General features: G+C 49.0%; 2 protein-coding genes across 2 annotated transcripts; one reads left to right on the top strand and one right to left on the bottom strand.

The window, feature by feature from the left end:
* Positions 1 to 2816: 2816 nt before the first annotated feature.
* On the bottom strand, positions 2817 to 14867 carry LOC131284306 (myotubularin-related protein 13). The gene is made up of 15 exons (XM_058313161.1): positions 14805 to 14867; positions 12502 to 12514; positions 11936 to 11950; positions 10015 to 10082; positions 8967 to 9940; positions 7815 to 8867; positions 6549 to 7730; positions 5821 to 6467; positions 4819 to 5622; positions 4125 to 4755; positions 3753 to 3908; positions 3463 to 3681; positions 3254 to 3378; positions 3083 to 3171; positions 2817 to 2994 (listed from the first exon to the last, which is right to left on the bottom strand). Exons 1-15 carry the CDS (start codon positions 14865 to 14867, stop codon positions 2902 to 2904), a joined length of 6132 nt encoding a protein of 2043 aa, XP_058169144.1. The 3' UTR covers positions 2817 to 2901.
* Positions 14868 to 18006: 3139 nt separating this feature from the next.
* LOC131289929 (NADH dehydrogenase [ubiquinone] 1 alpha subcomplex subunit 2) lies at positions 18007 to 18657 on the top strand. Its single transcript, XM_058319279.1, has 3 exons — positions 18007 to 18183; positions 18281 to 18387; positions 18455 to 18657. Exons 1-3 carry the CDS (start codon positions 18086 to 18088, stop codon positions 18541 to 18543), a joined length of 294 nt encoding a protein of 97 aa, XP_058175262.1. The 5' UTR covers positions 18007 to 18085; the 3' UTR covers positions 18544 to 18657.
* Positions 18658 to 18681: the final 24 nt, after the last annotated feature.

The following is an 18681-nucleotide window of genomic DNA, read 5'->3' on the forward strand; positions in this document are numbered from 1 at the left end:
TAGAGCATTAGGATATTTTCAGGATGTCCCTAGAAAACTGCGCTTTCATCGTTCCATCTGTATGTTAATCCGAATACCCAAGCGTTCCCTCTAGAAAGTAATGGTTGTCTCTAACTTTAATAGTAGAAAGTGAAGGAAAGTATCGATCGATTGATATGTGTGACTTAATTATGCTAAGATGGAAGTAATTAGAAGTTAGAATAAAATACCAAAAAGAGTTTTCCTATGGTTAGAACCTGGAAGAAAAGTTACATCACGACAACTATAAGCATAGAAAGTTTAATACTTATTAAATAGGCGAACAGATATTTTACAATTGATTGATATCCTACAATTGATAATATAATGGTAATAAGAAAAATATAATGGTCTCAGATCAGACTCAAAGATACGATAATAAATGAGAATTAATGTGTTCGAAAATCTTTTATCCTTTAGTGTTTCTATGAATGATTCGGATCGACACACGACGGTTGGTGTGAAATGAAAAGAAGCATTCAACCCAAGCATAAATAGACAACATACATTTACTTTATTCATTTGGATACGGGAACCTAACAGACAGGCGGGTAAGGTGTGTGAGTACTCTATGCTGCAGAAAATTATTGTTTGTCCCCTCGCTGTCTTTCGGCTATGGTTCGTGCCATTTTGAATGCCAGCAGCAGAAAAAAACCGCACTTCCGCACCAGTCGAACTGAAACATAGTTTTTCGCTACTTATGTAGTGTGTATATATGTATTTTGTACAATTGGTGTAATCATTCCTTGGTGAGCCGTCCTCCCTTAGTCCATGGTTCGGGTATAATATCATTCAACAACGGGGCGCGCCGTTTTTCTAGCGAAAAGCATAGTACTAAGGTTATCTCTGGTTTTTCTCTTAAATTCCCCTCATGTATGTCTACTTCATCCCCATAACGATCACATAACGAAAGCGTGATAATTTGGTCCACAGCGAGGACAAAGGAAAAAAAAACGCACCTCGATCGGCAATCCTAACGGATCCGGTTGACCTCTTTTTCAGCTCTCTCGCATGCGATTACGGTTATCCATGGAGTTTCTGGTGGGAATTTATTGGTTCGTCTGAAACCAAAAAAGTACAAGCACTGTGGGCATAGGTAAATAGACTACGTTCACCAGGCACCGGCTAGGGGCTGAATAAACTGATATGACTGAGGATCGATTAAGCTCGAGTAGTGTCGAAACGGATTAGAATACGAATAAACGAACGTTTCTACTCTGCCGCACGGTTCTTCTGAAATGGAAGGAGCTGATTTTAAAAAGCGCCAAAAATGATTCACTGATAAATATGTCTCAATTTCCTATGTCAATCATTATTCTGTGAACCCAACGGCTATCTGCAACTTGACAAACTCCTACCAAAAACAGTGTTGCTAACGAGGAAGCTTCACACTTCACACAATTTTTCCACTTTTTAACTCGTCCCGCCCCCCTTTGACTACGCATCTGCTATGTACAAACAAAATCAGTGCATAAAGTTTGATCATTTATTTTTCCTTCATCCCCAGCGCTTTTAATATTTGTGTCTTGTCTTTGGAAGGTTCCGAGCCTACGCATTTCGCTGCTCTTTCGAACGGCAGCTATATATATAGAGCATTAGGAAAGGAACGAAAAGCAGATATACCAGAACCAGTCGGAGCTCCCGACCGCTGGCAGTGTTGAGGGGCCACACGTTCACACGCGTTTGAATGAGCCGCGTTACCCTGAAGACCTGGCTGTACTGAAACTAAAACCTTACATCGATGCATGGCACTGTACAGCGCGCGCGCGCGCCCGCGTGGCCGGGTGTTTGCTCTATACGGAGGACGAAAGGAAAGTCGCTGGTCGCTAGGGTTTGGTAATTTTAAATTACCTCGTCATGCTACAAACCCGACTGCCGAATGGAGCATTTGTTTGGATGCATTGGAGGGGTGGTACGTTTACGGCTGTTTCTGCTCCACCTCACACTCGCCGATAATGTTAGCGACTAAATATGATTTAATTACGGTATTGCATAGATGATAGTATTACTGCCTATTTAGATAACCATGAAAACTATTACTTTACATCACATATCACATTGAAATAATTGAAAACATTATTTGTCAACATAATTTGCTCCCTCCACTTGTTTGCAAAACAAAACAGTTTGGGGACAAGCTTCGGTTCCGTTCACAACGTGACACAACACTGTCCCTTGTTTCCTGTCGATCGTCTCGATCGTTGAGCAGCAAGATGATACAGGTTTGAGTTCATCTTAATTGTTTCGAGTTTACATCCTTCTTTTGCATCAACAGAGAGAATGCTTGCTTCCATGACGAGAACGGAGGAGAAACAAAAATACAATTAAAGAATGATTGAGATTACCCGCGTTACTGTCCTCTTAAATCAAATGTTTTCCACGCAGAGCAAAGGCCAGATGGAATTATCGTAGCGCTTTCCTCTGTCAGTATTAGTTCAACACAAAGAATATCGCGAAGCAATTCGTGCTCCAAAAGGCACCCAGCCTCAGTATTTTTTGTTCACTGGGGGGATTGATGCAACGTGAGGGCATGCGTTACCAAAGCCCGTGCTTTTCTTTTTAATTATTGAGCATTATAAAGTTTGCCCTTTTGCGGCAGTGAGATGGTCTTTGTTTCAAGCGTCACACACGTGAGCCTGTGCTGTTGATGCTTCCAAAGGAAAGCAGTATTATAGTACAGAACTGGAACTAACAATAACGCGAAACGGAAGATGTTTCGGGTTGTCCAAAATGCCTGTATGCTAATAACGCCGGGAATGAAGAACGACCATATAAGCCATCTCCCACCCCCACCCATTGTTATGCTGGAGGCAATAATAACTTTATCTAGTCTTTTTGCTGGCCTGCATCAAAGTGTTTGTGAGCCACGAGGTAGTTGTGTGTCTACTGCAGACAGGCTTGAATTTTTTCGATCCACTCCTGCGCGCTGGTCGCTTCCTGGGCGTAGAAGTTGTACGTGCGTCGGCTAGTTTTGAGCTGCAAAATGTAGGGAAGGAAAACAACACGTAGAAACGATTCTTCTTAGAGGTATCGATTGTGAAAAGAATTTCACTCTTACACTTACATCGAAAAACGCACGATCATCAACCTTCTTCGAAGGAGCCGGTGCGGTTTGTGGGGGCGCTTGTGCGACCGATTGTACTTCAGCTAGTTCTGCGAGAGGAAAAAGGGACAGGATCAATGAAATACTACGATCCCTTGTAGGTATCGTCGAGTAGTAACTCGGGCCACCTACCTATGAATCCTTTACAACTGCAGTCGTCCATCGTGTCGTAGTACCGCAGTTGATGTTTGTGCGAATCCAGCACAAACCAGCGCTGTTTCCAGTTCTTTAGGATTGCACCACGTTTGTATAGGTAGCTAGAAAAAAATGGACGGATAAAGCAATAAATACCATAGGCAAAAGCTCTCGTTATGATCGTACAGCGATCGTCTTATCCTTACCCTTCATGTGTTCGATCGTCGGCCACCTTGCTGTCGTACTGCTCGTAGTACCGCTGACTGTTGGTGTTGGTTGTGTTCACGCTCGACGTGACACTGTCCTTGTCCTGAGTGCGCGCGAGCGTCGGTTGGTTACCGTTTTCGACCGCCTTATATTTGGTGCAGTTTTTGGGAACCGATTCGGCACACTTTTCGTGGTACGTGTTACCACAGTCAACGCATCTGCAAAATCGATTTTAAATGGAACCTCGTCAGTAGCGAAAGCACAACCGGATGGGAAGGAATCGTCATACCTTATGCTGTTCAACAGAGGGCCCCAGAGAACGTTGCCACAGTGGTTGCAGTTGACCGGAGCCGAGTAGACGTGCTTCTCAAAACGATGAGGATGGAGGAAGTTTTCCTGATGGAAACCGGCCTGCCTTCCGCGCATGAGAATCTCCAGAGTGGACCTGCGAAGGAGAAAAGTTGGGGCAAAATTATTCCATTGCATAGAGAAGAGCACTGATGAAGCCGGTCTGTGACAGTTACGATTGCTTATAGTATCCTACCATCTTCCTCATAGTAAATCATCTTCCATTAGCGATCCTTACATGGACTTTTCGATTGAAATTCTTCCGATCAAAAACAAAAATCAACCAAGCCTTTGTGCGTCGTTCGGTTCTCACCTCTTGTGTCGCATTCGTCCATGCGAACGCACCAGTGCGCTACTGAAGGACGCGTGACGTGTCAGCGAATCGGAATGTGGCAGCTCGAGCTTATCCCACACCTGGCGCCACTTTTGCGGTAAAAGTCCCCGCTCCGATTCGGCCGTCTTCAGCTCGTCGAGCAGCTTCGTAAATGCATCCGCCTCGTACCGGGCCAAACTGTCGTAGTTTACCGTGACCACACGCCGACGAGGTTGCCGCATCAGCGCACCCGATGGTCCACCGTTACCACCGCCACCGCCCCCCGTACTGCCCAAACTGCCGGCATTCCCAGCACCAACACCGCCCGCCATCGCCGTCGACGAGTACATGTAGTCGCAGTCGTCATCCATTCCGTCGTTGCCCACGAGCTCCGGATCGTACGGTGGACCCTGGGCTAGCTCTTCGCCCAAGTAGTACGACCAGATTTCAAGCAACGAGATTGAACTTTGCGGTCGCAGCACCGTCCGTTCCGGATCGGGTGTGTACATAAAGTTGTAGAACATTGGACACTTTGCGTGCTGCCGCTCGATATAGTCGAACAGCGAGGGGCCAAACTTTTGCGTGTTAGAATTTGCCCGTCCACCGACACCGCCAGACGCACCGCCGGAAGCTCCCACCGTGCCGGGACCACCGTTTCCGCTAGGTCCGCCGCTTCCGCTTCCCCCGACCATACCCGGGTAGATGAGATTATCGTCGTCGGAGATCGTCAGCGCCTCGACGACGTGCTTGTGATGCGAGTTAAGCGAACCACGCTTATCGTCGATCGCCGTGATGCCAAAGTCGACCCGCTCCAACTCACAGTCGAACAGGAACGTCCGGAATCGGCTCGACACATGATGGTAGGCCAGGAAGCGGAGGTAGAACTCGTTGAATTCGAACGCCAGCGGAAACTGCTGTTGAATCTGGTGCACCGCGTCCAGGAACTGCAGGAACGTGGGGGCAAACGGTGACCCGGAGCTAGAGTTGGGCTTTAGGTTGCTTCGATGTCCGAACCGGTGTCCAAACGCAAGCCATTCCTTCTCGATCAGCACCCGGAAGCCCTCGATAGTGCGATAAAACGGATCGAGGCAGAGCTGGGCCAGGGAGGATATTTGTGCCGTCACATCCCAACCATCTTCGAGCGCCAACGTTACGCTTGACTCCTGCAGGTCCATCAGATCCACCACGGCACCGGAGAGCTGCAGTAGACCCCGAATCTGCTGCAACCAGTCCGACTGCTCCACCAGCTTGGCGAACGTTTGATCCGGTTCGTTCGTGTCGCAGGACGGCAGGCAAGCACGCATCAGCTTCTTGAACGCTGTCCGCGAGTGCCGCACGTCCGTGTAGTCCACCGGGATGAACTCGGCACACATTTCCGACAGCTTGGCCGACTTGGATTGCGACTTTTCGCCCAGAAAGTAGAGCGGCACCCGCTGGAAGGTGTAATGCGCTGATGATGGTCCATGGCCACCACTACCACCACCACCACCGCCAGCCCCTCCACCGTGATGATGGTGATCCCTTTGGTCCCAGTGGTTTACATCCCGCAGACTGCTTGAATCCGGGCCCGAGCCGCCACCTCCCACCGCCATGGAGTTGCGATTTGGCCGGAGGGAGGCCCACTTCGTCGATTTCACAACGTTCGAGCGCATCGCACCGAAGCTCGAGAAGGACGAATTGTTCATCGAATAGAGACCACCGGAACTGCCGCCGCTCGCGTTCGCACTGCCATCCCCACCGGACACGTTGTGATGCTTCCGGCCGATATCGGGCGTTAGCGTGGACATATCCGAGCGAATCATCAGATTGCTTGCGGCCAACGCGAGCGAGTCGAGCGAGATGTTCGAATCCGACAGGCCCCACGCTTGGTGACGGATGGTGCGCGTGTGTGGTGTCATCTTGATCACCTGAACAAAGTATCGATCCTGCTCCTGGAAGCTTGTACTGTCGGTCGATGTGTTCGTCGAGCCCGGATGACCCTTCAACATACCCATCACACCTTTCGCCTGCGGTACCGCTCCTCGAAGCAGCGTCGCGCCATTCTGATGGCGCCAGGTTGCCACCGGGATACGATGTTGCTTGTAACACCGGGCCATACAGCGTAGCGAGTCGTCGGACACTTCCTTCGGGCAGACGAGCATTGCTGGATACGTCCGGCACACGCTGTAGTTACTGTTAACCGGAGTGATCCGGTAACCGGTCGTCTGCACATCACCCAGACCCAACCGCAACCAGTCGCGCACGTAGCTCCGCTCCTTCAGCCTCTCCACATCCTTCACCTGCACCCGGGGCAGCGTATCCGTTCCATCGTCGGACGCATCATCGTCATCGTTATTATTGTTACTCTCGCCCATACCACCAACACCGAGGCCTCCCCCTGGTCCACCGCTACCTCCACCTCCACCCAGCATACCACCGCCGTACCCATCCACGCCGTACTCGACGTTACCGGGTAGGATGTACTTGCGCTTCGTCGCACCCGCCTTCTGCTTAAAACCCGCCTTCATCGCCGTCCGGAGCAACGTTTTCTTCGCAAAGTCTTTCAGCGTTGCGTTCTTCTCCTTCACCTTGTGCCGTGGGCCTAGCAAACCCGGATGCGCCAGTCCGTGGGTGGCGAACGCAAAATGACCGAACTCATCCTCCGGATAGCGCACCTTCTGCACCGCCTTCCGAAACGCGTCAACCTGCTCCTGGGGTACTTCCTCGTCGAACGCCACCTTTATCAGCTGGAAGGTACACGAGCGTAGCTGCATACCCTCCGGTAGGACCTGTTCGACATGCTGCAGATAGATGACGGTCAGGCGTTTCTCCTTCGTGAGCGACGAGATGGGAAAAGCCCGTACGACGCTCTGCTCGCATGAGTAGGAATCGCACGGTGAGCCACGAAACACCACACGGTAGTTGGTGAGAAATAGAGCACCCTCGGCCGGCAGCAGTGTCCCGCTGCTACCACCCTCCTTGTCCTCGCGCCCGTCCGCCAGCAGGTACGCACGCAGTTCGAGGATAATCTTCTCGTCCTGCAGCAGCACCGGATACTGTAGCTTCGGCTTTTGGATCGGTGGAATACGTTTCGCTTCCCGTGCGACCGCCTCCAGCATCTCGATGTGCATCTGAATCGTACCCGGTACCATCTGGTGCAGGTTGCGTACATGTTCCGCCGTCACGTTACCCTCGGTGCAAACGCGATCGATGAACTTGCACACCATCTTCGTGACCGCGGTACCCGTTTCGCTCGGATCGGGTTCCTCGAAGCCCTCGTCACTGTTGTGGTCGCTGTTGTGGCTCCGCGATTCGATAACACTGTTCGACACGCTAGTGTCGTCCTCCAGATGGCGCCCATCCTTGTCCCGTTGCACCCGACCGACCGCCCCTCCGACGTCCTGCGGAACTAGTAGATACACCATGCGGTAAGCATAGTGAATCGCGTGACTGTAGAGCGTACTCTCTTCCTTGTTCGTTAGCTCCTGCTGGGTGACGGCATCCATCGTGGCCCACTCGCGCATCTGATCCGCAGCGATCTCCAGCGCCGACGGTTCTTGAGCCCGCGACAGGATCGACGCACGATCGAGTTTATCCCGCGAAACGGATGCCGACATGAGCGAACAACTGTCAACGTTTCCACCGAGCACTCCACCACCGATAGCACCGCCAGGTCCACTGCCGGTCGTTTTTGGCCAGTTAGCCAGCGGCAGATACAGCTCCTTGATGGCCGTTTGCACTTCCTGGTAGTAGGCGTCTTCCCAGAACTGCTGCGATTTCCACACCGGATGATCCTGGATGCAGGTGTACGCATACTGGAACACCCCCGTGCACAGTTTCCGACAGAAGAGCGACGAAAGGGGCAGCAGGGCAGCCGCCACACCGTACTCATCCTTCACCGAGTCGTCCTGCAGCGCGCGGTTCATCAGTTTGATCACCAAATCGAACTGCTGATGATCAAGCTGCTTGTTGCCCTGGTTGCCTATCTTTGCCAGCTCGCGGCACATCGTTAGCCGGGCTTCCCGTTGCTTCAGTATCCGCAGCACGGCCGGGAAGCTCTTGCGTGCCTCCGTGATCTTGTTGTCAAAGATACAGCTAATACAGTTCCGTAGCACCTCTAGCTTGCGCGCACTATTGTTAACGATCGGACGTGACTCCTGCGGTGCCGGCTTGAGGTACGGTCCCATCGGGACGATCCGCAGCTTCGCCCGGACCGGCTGCATGCGTGCGTGAAGATCGTTCGCCTGCAGCCCATCGTTGATGACGCTCTGCACCTCCTGCCCATCGATCAGCGGCATCGGCGGTTGGTGGATGCGCGCGAACGCTCCGTCAGGCGGTCGGAGTACCTTCTGTTGGAATGGCTGTGGGTTCGGGTGTTCGTTGGTGTACAGTTGCTTCGCCAGGTCCTGTATGTGCACGAGCACGAGAGCCGGATCGTGCGCTTCCGTCTTGAGCAGATCGTTCATAGTGCTGTACAGTTCGTCCCAGGCATCGCACGCACGCCACGGTGGCCCTCGCTCCGTCACGAACCCCGTGAAGAACATACTGTCGAGCACGCGTGACAAGAACTCGCAGTCCAGCAGGTCGCGGGCACCAAGAAACCCTGCCCGGTGAAACTGAATGATCGGTTTCGGGTTGATGCGAATCAGCGTCAGGTAGGACCGGTAGCCTTGCAGGAGCTGGGCAAACAGTCGCATAAACACGGCCCGTATTTCCTTGTCCAACATTATGTCATTCTTCTGCTCGCGAAAACTGTACCCATTGCTTGCGCTGGCGTTATTGCCGCCCCCTATCTGAGCGACAGCCTGATTGATGTTGTTGTTCAAACCGAGCATCGGGTGTCCCCCCGGGACGCCACTGTACACCGGGAAGGCAAGGTCAGCCAGGGCCAACTCCGGATGCAGCACCATCCGCAGTGCGTGCTCGGTCGAGTCCCACAGCGATGCCGGTAGCCGCGCAATCGGTGGCACCAACGACTCAGGAATGTGTATCGAACCACCGTCCAAGTCCGCCACGATCACGTCCAATATTTCGCTAATCTCCGACCGCTGCGAACTGTGGATGCCCATGATGAAGGTGGTCGGCATGGTGAGTATCTCCAGCAGCGACGCGGGCAGTATCGGAATGTACACGAGGCTGTACCGGAACGGATACATCAGTGCCGTCAACGCCCGGCAGCTGTCCGTCAGTCGGGTGTAGCTCGTCGAGTGAAACAGGATCTTGTGCTCGGTCATGACGGCACAAAACAACAGCATCACGTTCTTAATTCCCAGTTGATGAAAGAGCAAACTGACGCACGAACCGGTCACCGGGAGTGTGTTCGAGAGTGGAGGCTGCAGGATCTGCTTGTCGCCGGCACCGATCGAAAAGCGAACCGGTGGACCACCGGGGGGCGGCACCTGGATGCAACCGAGGATACTACCGATCAGATAGTGCAGCTGGAACTTGAGACTCTCCAGGTACACGGTGTAGATCGTACCGAGGCAGTTCCGGAACGCCTCAATGTACTCGAGCCGTGACACGATCACCAAACACTTCGGTGCGTACATGATGCTGTGGTGTGTTATTGACGGCGGGCCACTGCTACTGCCGCTGTTGCCGACCAGCACACCAGCACCCGGACCAGCCGCGGTCCCACCGCGTCCACCAGTGGTGGGCGAGAGATTATCATCCTCCTCTTCCTCGTCGATCGGTTTGCTCGGTGTGATGGCGATCGTTTCGTTGAAGGAAAGGCACGCGCAGTAGTGCCGATTGCCGTCCATGTCTGTCAGCACCGACACAAAAAACTGTGGCTCCTGGCGGACGGTTGAGAGGGCCCATCCTTGCGGTTGACAGAACTAGCGGGGTGGAAAATAGAGCGTCATGGTAAGTCATCTGTATCTGAACGCAGCGCACAAAAAACCTATCATACCAGTTCTATTCCTTCGATGAACGGTGTGTCCGGCCAGTCTGTTTCTGGAAACCTTTGTACAATTTTTCCTTTCCTCGAACCGATTCCTGCAACGAACGTAAAATATATTCATTAATATTATTTCCCGATGAACTATATAACAACACAAACTGATACCGGAGTAAAGCTAACTTTTACCACGTATGGGTCAAATTATACGACCATATTATCTACGTGAATCAGACCAAATGTTTCAAACTAAAGCGTTTCTTAAAGGGAAACATTTTCTTTTCGTATCAATGAGTGTTTTGTACATTTGACTCCGCTTCGTATGATACTTTTTCCAAGGAAAACAATGTGAATTTTCAAACTTCTCCATGCTCGAAAAAACATAGTCAATCTTACGAATTGCAGAATACTTATTAGAGATTGATGCTAGGTACAACACAATCTTATGCAGTGAAAATGGAACATTACAATTCCTAGTGCAGTACACTTTTACGAATGCCTGCCATCATAACGATTTTATTTAAATTTGTTTCGCCCGGCATTTTCATTTCATAATTTCATAGCTAGATCTGTTCCACACTTAAAGTAGTGCCCCTTTGTCCATGGAAACTGTTTACCACCGAGGTTTTGCCTCAAATGTATCCACCGCTCGATTGTTGTGCGAGGAAATCAATCTCTCGAGCACGTACTACACTTTTCCGATTACAATTATCCACACCCGATAACCCCCTCTCCGATTGATAAGGCACCGGGGTAGAGAGCGAATGTTTGTGGCCACGCACGAACCTCCTCCCCCCCGGGTGTGCCATTTCCCTTCCCCTTCGACGGCAATAACCGAGGAATGAAAATAAAATCGCAACACTATCAGTATTTAAAATATTTGCTTTCCTTCGAGCGGAGGGTGGTGGCCAAACACGAACACGAGCGAGCGCGGCATGCAAAACGACGACGTAGCGCCAAATTCCTCGCGGTTAGCACTACCACCGCCGGTGGGCAAACAAACTGAAACTCGATGCGGTAAAAAGGTGAAGCGAAAAAAGGCATAAAAGCAGTTTCCATCGAAAGCGCCACCATCGCCGGTCACATAACACCAGCGCGCCAATATGGTACGCTGTGGTGGTGTGGAGCAGGGAAACCCCTGTCCGTGGGTTTTGAAGGGAAAACGGACGCTCCTGCGGTTGCGCTTCAAGGCAGGAGCGGTGGGGTCGGTGAAATTAATGAAAGACGGAAACGATGTATATCATAGTAACAGCAACTAATTAAGTTGTCTTGCGAGATACGCAATCAACCATAATTGTAACGACGTTTTTCTAAAACAGACATAATTAAGATAAACTTTCTTGTAGTCCGGATAGTCCGGACAAAAACGTCAGTGAAATGCTTACACAAACAATCACAAAGTCTTTGGTCTATTTCAGATCCCAACCGAATAAAGTACTACTCTCGATCGACCCGAGATCAATTTGCATCCATCGAAAGAGAAAAAAAGAAATCTTCGTTTAATTAACATAGTGTCGTGAAAAATAGAATTTTAGTTAGTTTTTCATGTATGACGTTTTGTTCCAAATATCGGAAGAAGTGGTTGACGATAGGCAAAAGTGCAAAAACCGTGGATTTCGTGTTCCATTTAATCGAACTGACAATTTTTATGAACTGTACCGCTGACGCAGAGGATTGCTGAAGATTCAGGCCAGAAACTACATACGAAAAGAATTCAATAAACTCCACAAGCTTCATGTTTTTCACCTTTTCCCCCGTATGCTTCAATATAAACAAACAAATAACTAACGACTGACGATGTACCACCACGCTATGTTCCGCTGTAGAAGATGTTATCCTCCATCCCCAAAGGAGTGGGACACCGAACGGAGGCGAACTTCAGCCCCAACGCGCACTCACCCCCGTGGCGCGACCGGAATGTGGTGGTGCCTACCGCCGGTCGGCTTCCCTTGTGGCCCACCCGGGGGGAAGCGAATGGTTTAGATTACACATCGGGCCTCTTTCAACACTGACCACGGCTCGCTGCTTCCCCTTTTCCAGGGGAGGCCGGACCTCGGTTTCCGAACCCGGTGAAGATTTCCAACATTTTCCATCTCCACCACGGATTTTGTGTGCGGTGTTTTTCTACGGCATTTTCTCGCCCCCGGGACCGTCGGGCGAAAGTGGCCAGTGGTAGTGCAAGTGATTGAAGGCACTACCATTTATTGCGAGACGCGATGAGTCTGACTGGTGTTTTCCCTCCGCCTGTAATGAAAGACGATCGGTTGAGACACTACTACACTGGCTAAGTGAGAAAGTGAGTATAAATGAAAGAAATCAATTTACAGGGATAGACGTCGATGATAATGACGATGATGTGATGACGCCGATAATGTTGGCGACAATGATATCCCGCTCTTAGGGGGCAGGTTTCGCTAACAAAATGCGCACCATTTTCTAGCGTCATGCTAATGGCGTTCGCTATGTTTGACGGAGTATATAAATCTCCTTCCCCCGGACCCCTGACATCCGCCTAAGGGAAATTGCTGTCTTATCAATCGATAGTAATAGTGAAAAGAAAAAGCAAACCCCTGCAAACGGGTGCATGGTGTTTTCCCAGCTTGCAATCGTTATGTTTGTATGCTTAAAGATCACACAATTCTTCTACGATGGTTTGTGGTTTGGACAGTTGCTCCGCTTGGTTACATTAACTGGCCACTAGGATAATGAACTTGCGTCAGCAACGGGGATACAATATCAGCCCACAAAAAAAGTGAAAAACTTGCGCACATTAAAAATACCTCATAAACCACCACACGTGCGTCTGTGTGTGAGGTGTTCGTCTCAAACGCCACAAACAATTTTATGTAAGCACCGGCGTGTGGCGAATGTGTAGATTTTGCTGTAGCCGTAGCCTTGCAAACGGCCCAGAAAAACGCGCCAGTGAAACGACAATTAGCCAGCTCGTTAGTGGCCACAGCACAAGGTGGACGGAACAAACCATCGGCACACACACACACACACACACTGCAGTGTAGCGGTTCCAGTCAGATCACCGAGTTAAGCGAAGTTGAAAATGTGAAAATGCGATCCGTTACGATCGAGAGATCGCGAAAAGGAAAATCCAAACAGAGCGGCCGGTCGACACGGACGGGATGGTGACATTTCCGATGGACGGAACTCTCCCCCCACCTCATAACACATAGGCAGCAAAATGGAATGAAAAGCGATAGCAATACGATTTTTAATAGTGTTTTTCCCCCGCGAGAGGGAAAGTAGTAAAGGAGGCTCCCTACTCCACACGAAGGGGGGTGTAAGTGAGGGAAAGACTTTAAGAGAGAAAAAACAACCCTGTTTACAAACGATTCCAATGCCGTGCGTTGATTTTGTTACAAGAAAACCAAATTCCTAATACTCAAAAAAACGCAACAAGCAAGTTCTTGTGCTCGAACATTTTATGCTCGATTATGAATTGGTATATCAATAACAAAAAAGCAAGATTCTCAGCTTCCATCATCGCTGAGCCGCGTTTTTGTGCGGTTTCTAGCTCGACGAAATGTCGCTCGAGACACTTCCAGTAGAGAATAGGAGGAGCGTCGAGCGACAACGTTGCTTGTAAGTTAGAAGACACCAGATTGGATTGATTAGTTGTTGGCTTCTGGTGCTCGCCAGGGCACGCGGGTCAAATTCAAATGCATTCCAACGGATGCCAGACCACGGTGCCTTAGACATTCCTAGTACCGAGCGATGAGGTAAGAGCCCCCTGAATTCGAGATCAATGGCATGCTGTTGAACTTGTTCAATGAGTTTAACAATATCGGATGGGGCTTGTGAAAAATGAGATCAGAGTCAAGGAGCGCATGTTTGGATGCTTCCATAATATTGATGTCCTACATCAAGAAGGACATCTGTTTCATCTCCTTTCAAAATTATTTTCGACGTACAGATTAGGGATGTATTTCCTTATATTCAAAATTCACGAAAATTTATAGACGGTCAAGGTTTCTGACCGTCATAATGATACTTTGAGAATAGGTACCATCTGAGTGTTGAGTGGTACTATCTCTATTGGTGAGGGGGAATTAGTAATTCTAAGCGAAATGCCACGAATTGATTCGCATTCGCGCAACGAACGCGCCGTGATGACATCATCAGCTACCGTCCCACTTTTGTATCGCCTTATTAGCGACACGTTTGTTTTTTTTTTGTTAATAACACCGCATGCTTATCATCCCGGACACGGATCATTGTCGTCGGTGCATGTACATCGATTCTCCCTATGCGATCAAACGGGGATTTTGAATCATTCCTTCATTAGCTTTCTTTCTTGCGGCTTATCGCCCACTCCCTGCTTGGAATGATCGATACAGGTTCCGAGCCCTTTTTACAGCCACAAGTGAATGTGGGGCGGACAGTGTACACAATTGCAACTGAACGCCGTATGGAACATGGCAGTCTTGTAACGTACGCAATGCTGTCCAAAGGCTATTTATGATGAATCAGGCGATCTGTTTCTGTGCAGCTGCAAATGCACCGTATGCAGCAGCCCCGGCTATCGTTGTTCTCGCTCCATAGAAGGATAGAAGTTACATATAATTGCACATTGTATTGAATTGCAGATCGCACAGTCCCCATACCAAATCCAACAGGCGTTCGTCGGGGAGGCAATTCGTCCAACCCGGTGACCGCGCATCATAATCCCATCTGCAAGTAATGCGGAAAAGAGCTGTAGGCTAAAATTAACGAAAGGTTTCTGAATGGCACTTGTTTATGCCCAATCCTTTTTCCTCCACCTCCCGCTCCCCTCTTTAAGTATATGAAACCAACTTACGCTCCTGCTCGTGGTCGTAGCCAACGATGACGAAGTAATCGGCAAGGCGCGACATTTTCGACTCATTACGCGAACTTTCCATCTTCCGAAAAACGGTAACACCGGTGGTGGTGCGTCACGACGACGACAACGACGGGCGTGCAAAAGGCCAGCGACTCCTTTAGTCACCGAAAGACGTGCACCGTTCGTACTCCGCCGCCAGTGGTACCATCGGGACGAAGTCAGTGAACGGAAGGGTACGGAACGCGCAAGAGCTCGACCTCCGGTTCCCGCTGACAATGAATCTTAGAGACAAGCCAAGACTAACGTTGCGTGCGATGACGAATCTGATGCTGCTGGTAGGGTTGATGATGATGATGATGATTTAATTCTCCTTTTTGTGCCTGCGTCGGAGTTTTACTTTTTTATGCCTAGGGGGTTGCTGGTAAAGTGATTGTGACGATGATTCGGTTTCGGTTTCGATGCCGTACTGTTCCGCGGCTGCTGCTCCAATAATTAATGCGGACGCGACCGCTCGGTCCCGGGACGGCCGGTATTTATTGTGGCTGCTCTGGTGTGAGGTCTCGCCCGCGAGGCAAAGATGACGTCGCTCTATCCGTTGTTGCTGCTTCCTCTTCTCCCTCGTTTGTTTGTCACTTGCCACTGCACTTGATCATCTGGGAACACACTACACAAGCACGCGCGCGCACTGCACCCTTCGGGGCGGAATGATGTGTGCCTCTGCTAGAAGTGAAATATTCTTTTCTTCCTACACTTGTGGCTTCCTATTAGAAGAGAACACATTAGTAACAAATACATCAGAAGGTCTTTTTTCCGACCACGGCCTGCTATGCACACTTGCACTTGTTATTTTTCTTCTGCGCTCGTCGGCTTCCGTGCAAACGCTCCAATGAAGGAGCAGCAGCAGGCGGTAGTGCCGGCGCAACTCGTAGCATACTGTACAACAAAGAACCACCACACCTAGATTATTGTCATCTGCTTTCACTCACTTTACTTTCGTTTCCCTTTTCCCCCCTCGACAACCCACGGCAGCGATGCACTTTGACACATATTGGATCACAAACTGGTCAGACCGAACAACTGCCATGCACCACGGACACGGACGAGATAGAATTGGTCGCGATAATGCCACACGTTGGGGAGTTTTGTTCCTATCATCTGTAATTAGTGCTTTGGAATGCTGCGCTTTTTTCTTCTTGTGCTGCTTGCAACCCCGATGCCATCACACGCAAAATGAGATCATATACACACGAACATGCAAAGGTTCTGCACCCCCTCGGTGTTTAAGCCGGATCAAGCCGGATGCTCTTTTCTATGATTCTTCTCGGTCTCCTTTCCAGAACCTCTTTTTCTCCTTCGCCTTTCTTCCATCTTTTTCTCCTTCGCCCCCGATAGCGACGATGCCGCCTGAATGGTTGATTAGGAATACAAGAGTTACTTTGCTTGTTCGATAAAGATTATGATATAGTAGCTTTCCTACTTTGAATCGTGGAAAGTTGAAAAGTTGTTGCTGGGCCACGCACTCATACACACGCAGCTCGAAGTTTTTCCGCTCCGTACCGTACCTAGTTTGTAATCGAAAAATATGTTTGTACTCTAGGGGGTCTCCCTTATCACTGTTTCTCCCTACGTCTCGCCCTGTTTGAAGGAATTCGGGCTAGATTAGTAGCATATTTGGTCCCGACCGCACCCAAATGTTGAATAGATTGGTGCTGTTAGGTTCCTATGCGCCGACACGCTACGCGGTATTTATTCCCCTAGAACGATGCACCTTGGAGACGAGGAGAATAAGGTTGCAATAAAATTCCACCTCCAAAGTTGGTTCATCGGAAATCACAAAGTGTTTATCATTACCAGACGCAAATTTTGCATCAGCCAGCGTTTTGACAGCTCGCTTCCAGCCAACCAGTTCACTATGATTGGAGTAGCTTTTTTGCTGATGCTGGACAAAAACTGGTCCAAGACGTTGGGGCAAGGAAAAGGACTACCTCTCAGTGACGACAAATATGATGGAGCCACATTGCGAGTGCAGTCTTGCCGCGCAGTTGAACGAACTTAAGAACGCGCGAAAGTACCGACAGGCGTACCTTTCACCCGAGTGGTCGCAAACGGCCGTCTTGCCTTTGTCCGGCCACGGCAATATGTTTTTTATTCAACGTTTCTCGATTGGTGGACCAGCGAGCCCGAATCGGCCAGTGACGCACGAAACACACAGCACTACTTTCGTGACCGCACGTCAAACGTTCCGTTTGCAACTGACACAGTGGTCGCCAGAGTAGTGTTGGCAGAATCAGGATTCGGAAGATTCGAAGATTCGGTCCCTAGACGGATTCCAAAGATTCTAAAGATTCGAATCCCATCTGACAGATTCTAAAGATTTGGATCCCATTTGACGTATTTTAAAGATTTTGGTTGGTTTAGGACTCGATTTGATTCGATTCTGACTTGATCTGTTCTGACTTGATCATAAACTGTTTGAATCGACTCACAATGATTTGAATCAAAGTAGTCACATAACTAGTTGATCTAGAGACAATGTAATTGATTTAAGTTTACTCAAATCGAACGCTGGGTAGAATGGTTTATTGGACATAGATTGTGTTTTTTGCACGTTTTGCAAGTTAGGTTCCAGAAAAATTCCTGGAACCTAGAAAGATTCGAATCCCTGTAGAGATTCAGTTTCTCCATCACTAGTGACGATTGTGATTTCCGAATCACAAGTTACTCGAGTCCGAAACTTTTTGACATTTCGATTGTAACGTTCGAAACACTTTTATCGATACCGGTTTATTTTTCTGAGAACAGAATTGATTTTTTACCAAAAAGGGGTTGGCTTTAAATCTGGTAAACTCCTATAAGACAACAATTAAAACCATAGTAGAACTTTAAGGGGTTTCCAAACGGAAATCGCAAACGGGTTTTTTCCTTCCCTCTAGTTTCGTTGAGTTTAGTCTGGCAGCTAACTCAACGAAAAACGATCAAATTGCGTTACCATTTGTAATATACTAAGGATATGAAGAACTGATTCCAAAAATGCACTTTCTTCGGCTCTTATAATTCAATTAAAGTTATTAGAAAAGCTAAAACTGCGTTTCGTTGTAGAATTTCAAACCCTGAGCTACTACGAAAGAATCGATGAAACCCCCCAAGTTGTCAAAAGTCAACCTTTCGCTGACAAAGCCGTCAAATAACAGTCAGCCGAGTTTGTTTTTCTTCTGTGGGGAATCTAATTGTCGGTCGTAGTTATTATCGACTCCAAAAAGATTGCACATCATGAGACTATCACTGATTCGGTTTGCACGGTTGAACCCGTCCGTGAAAGAACTACGATTGCACCTATGCCAAACCGGCGAAGAGTCCAAGGGCGTGCGGTAAGTGAGATGGTCCTAGAGGTTCAGTACTACGCTTGTTACACAATCGATTGACGGCGGCATCTATGATTTCTTCTTTCCGCTTGTATCCATGAAGGGAGTTTGTGAACACTCGCTACGTCCAGCTGAAACGAGATAATCCGTCTCTGCCAATCCTAGTACGGGAGTGTAGCGGAGTCCAGCCGAGACTTTGGGCTCGTTACGGTACGAATTTGATCGTTTTCTATGGATACAGTTCTCACTAATCACTATTGTTTACTTGCTGTTGTAGAACTTGGAAAGGAAAAATCGGTTACATTGACCAACGCCACGGCGGAAGACATCTCGAAGCACATTGAAACGTTGGGAAAAGGCCACTAGAATCCAGTGTAGTAAAATGTTTGCCACAGTTTGTTATTTGGAACGATAGGACATTGAATGTAACCATGAGCACCACAGTCAATGTGCATGAGGTAATGCAAATAAACTAATTTAAAAAAACGTAGAGAACAGCTACCG

The sequence above is a fragment of the Anopheles ziemanni genome, chromosome 3, assembly GCF_943734765.1.
Source record: "Anopheles ziemanni chromosome 3, idAnoZiCoDA_A2_x.2, whole genome shotgun sequence".
NCBI lineage: Eukaryota > Metazoa > Arthropoda > Insecta > Diptera > Culicidae > Anopheles > Anopheles ziemanni.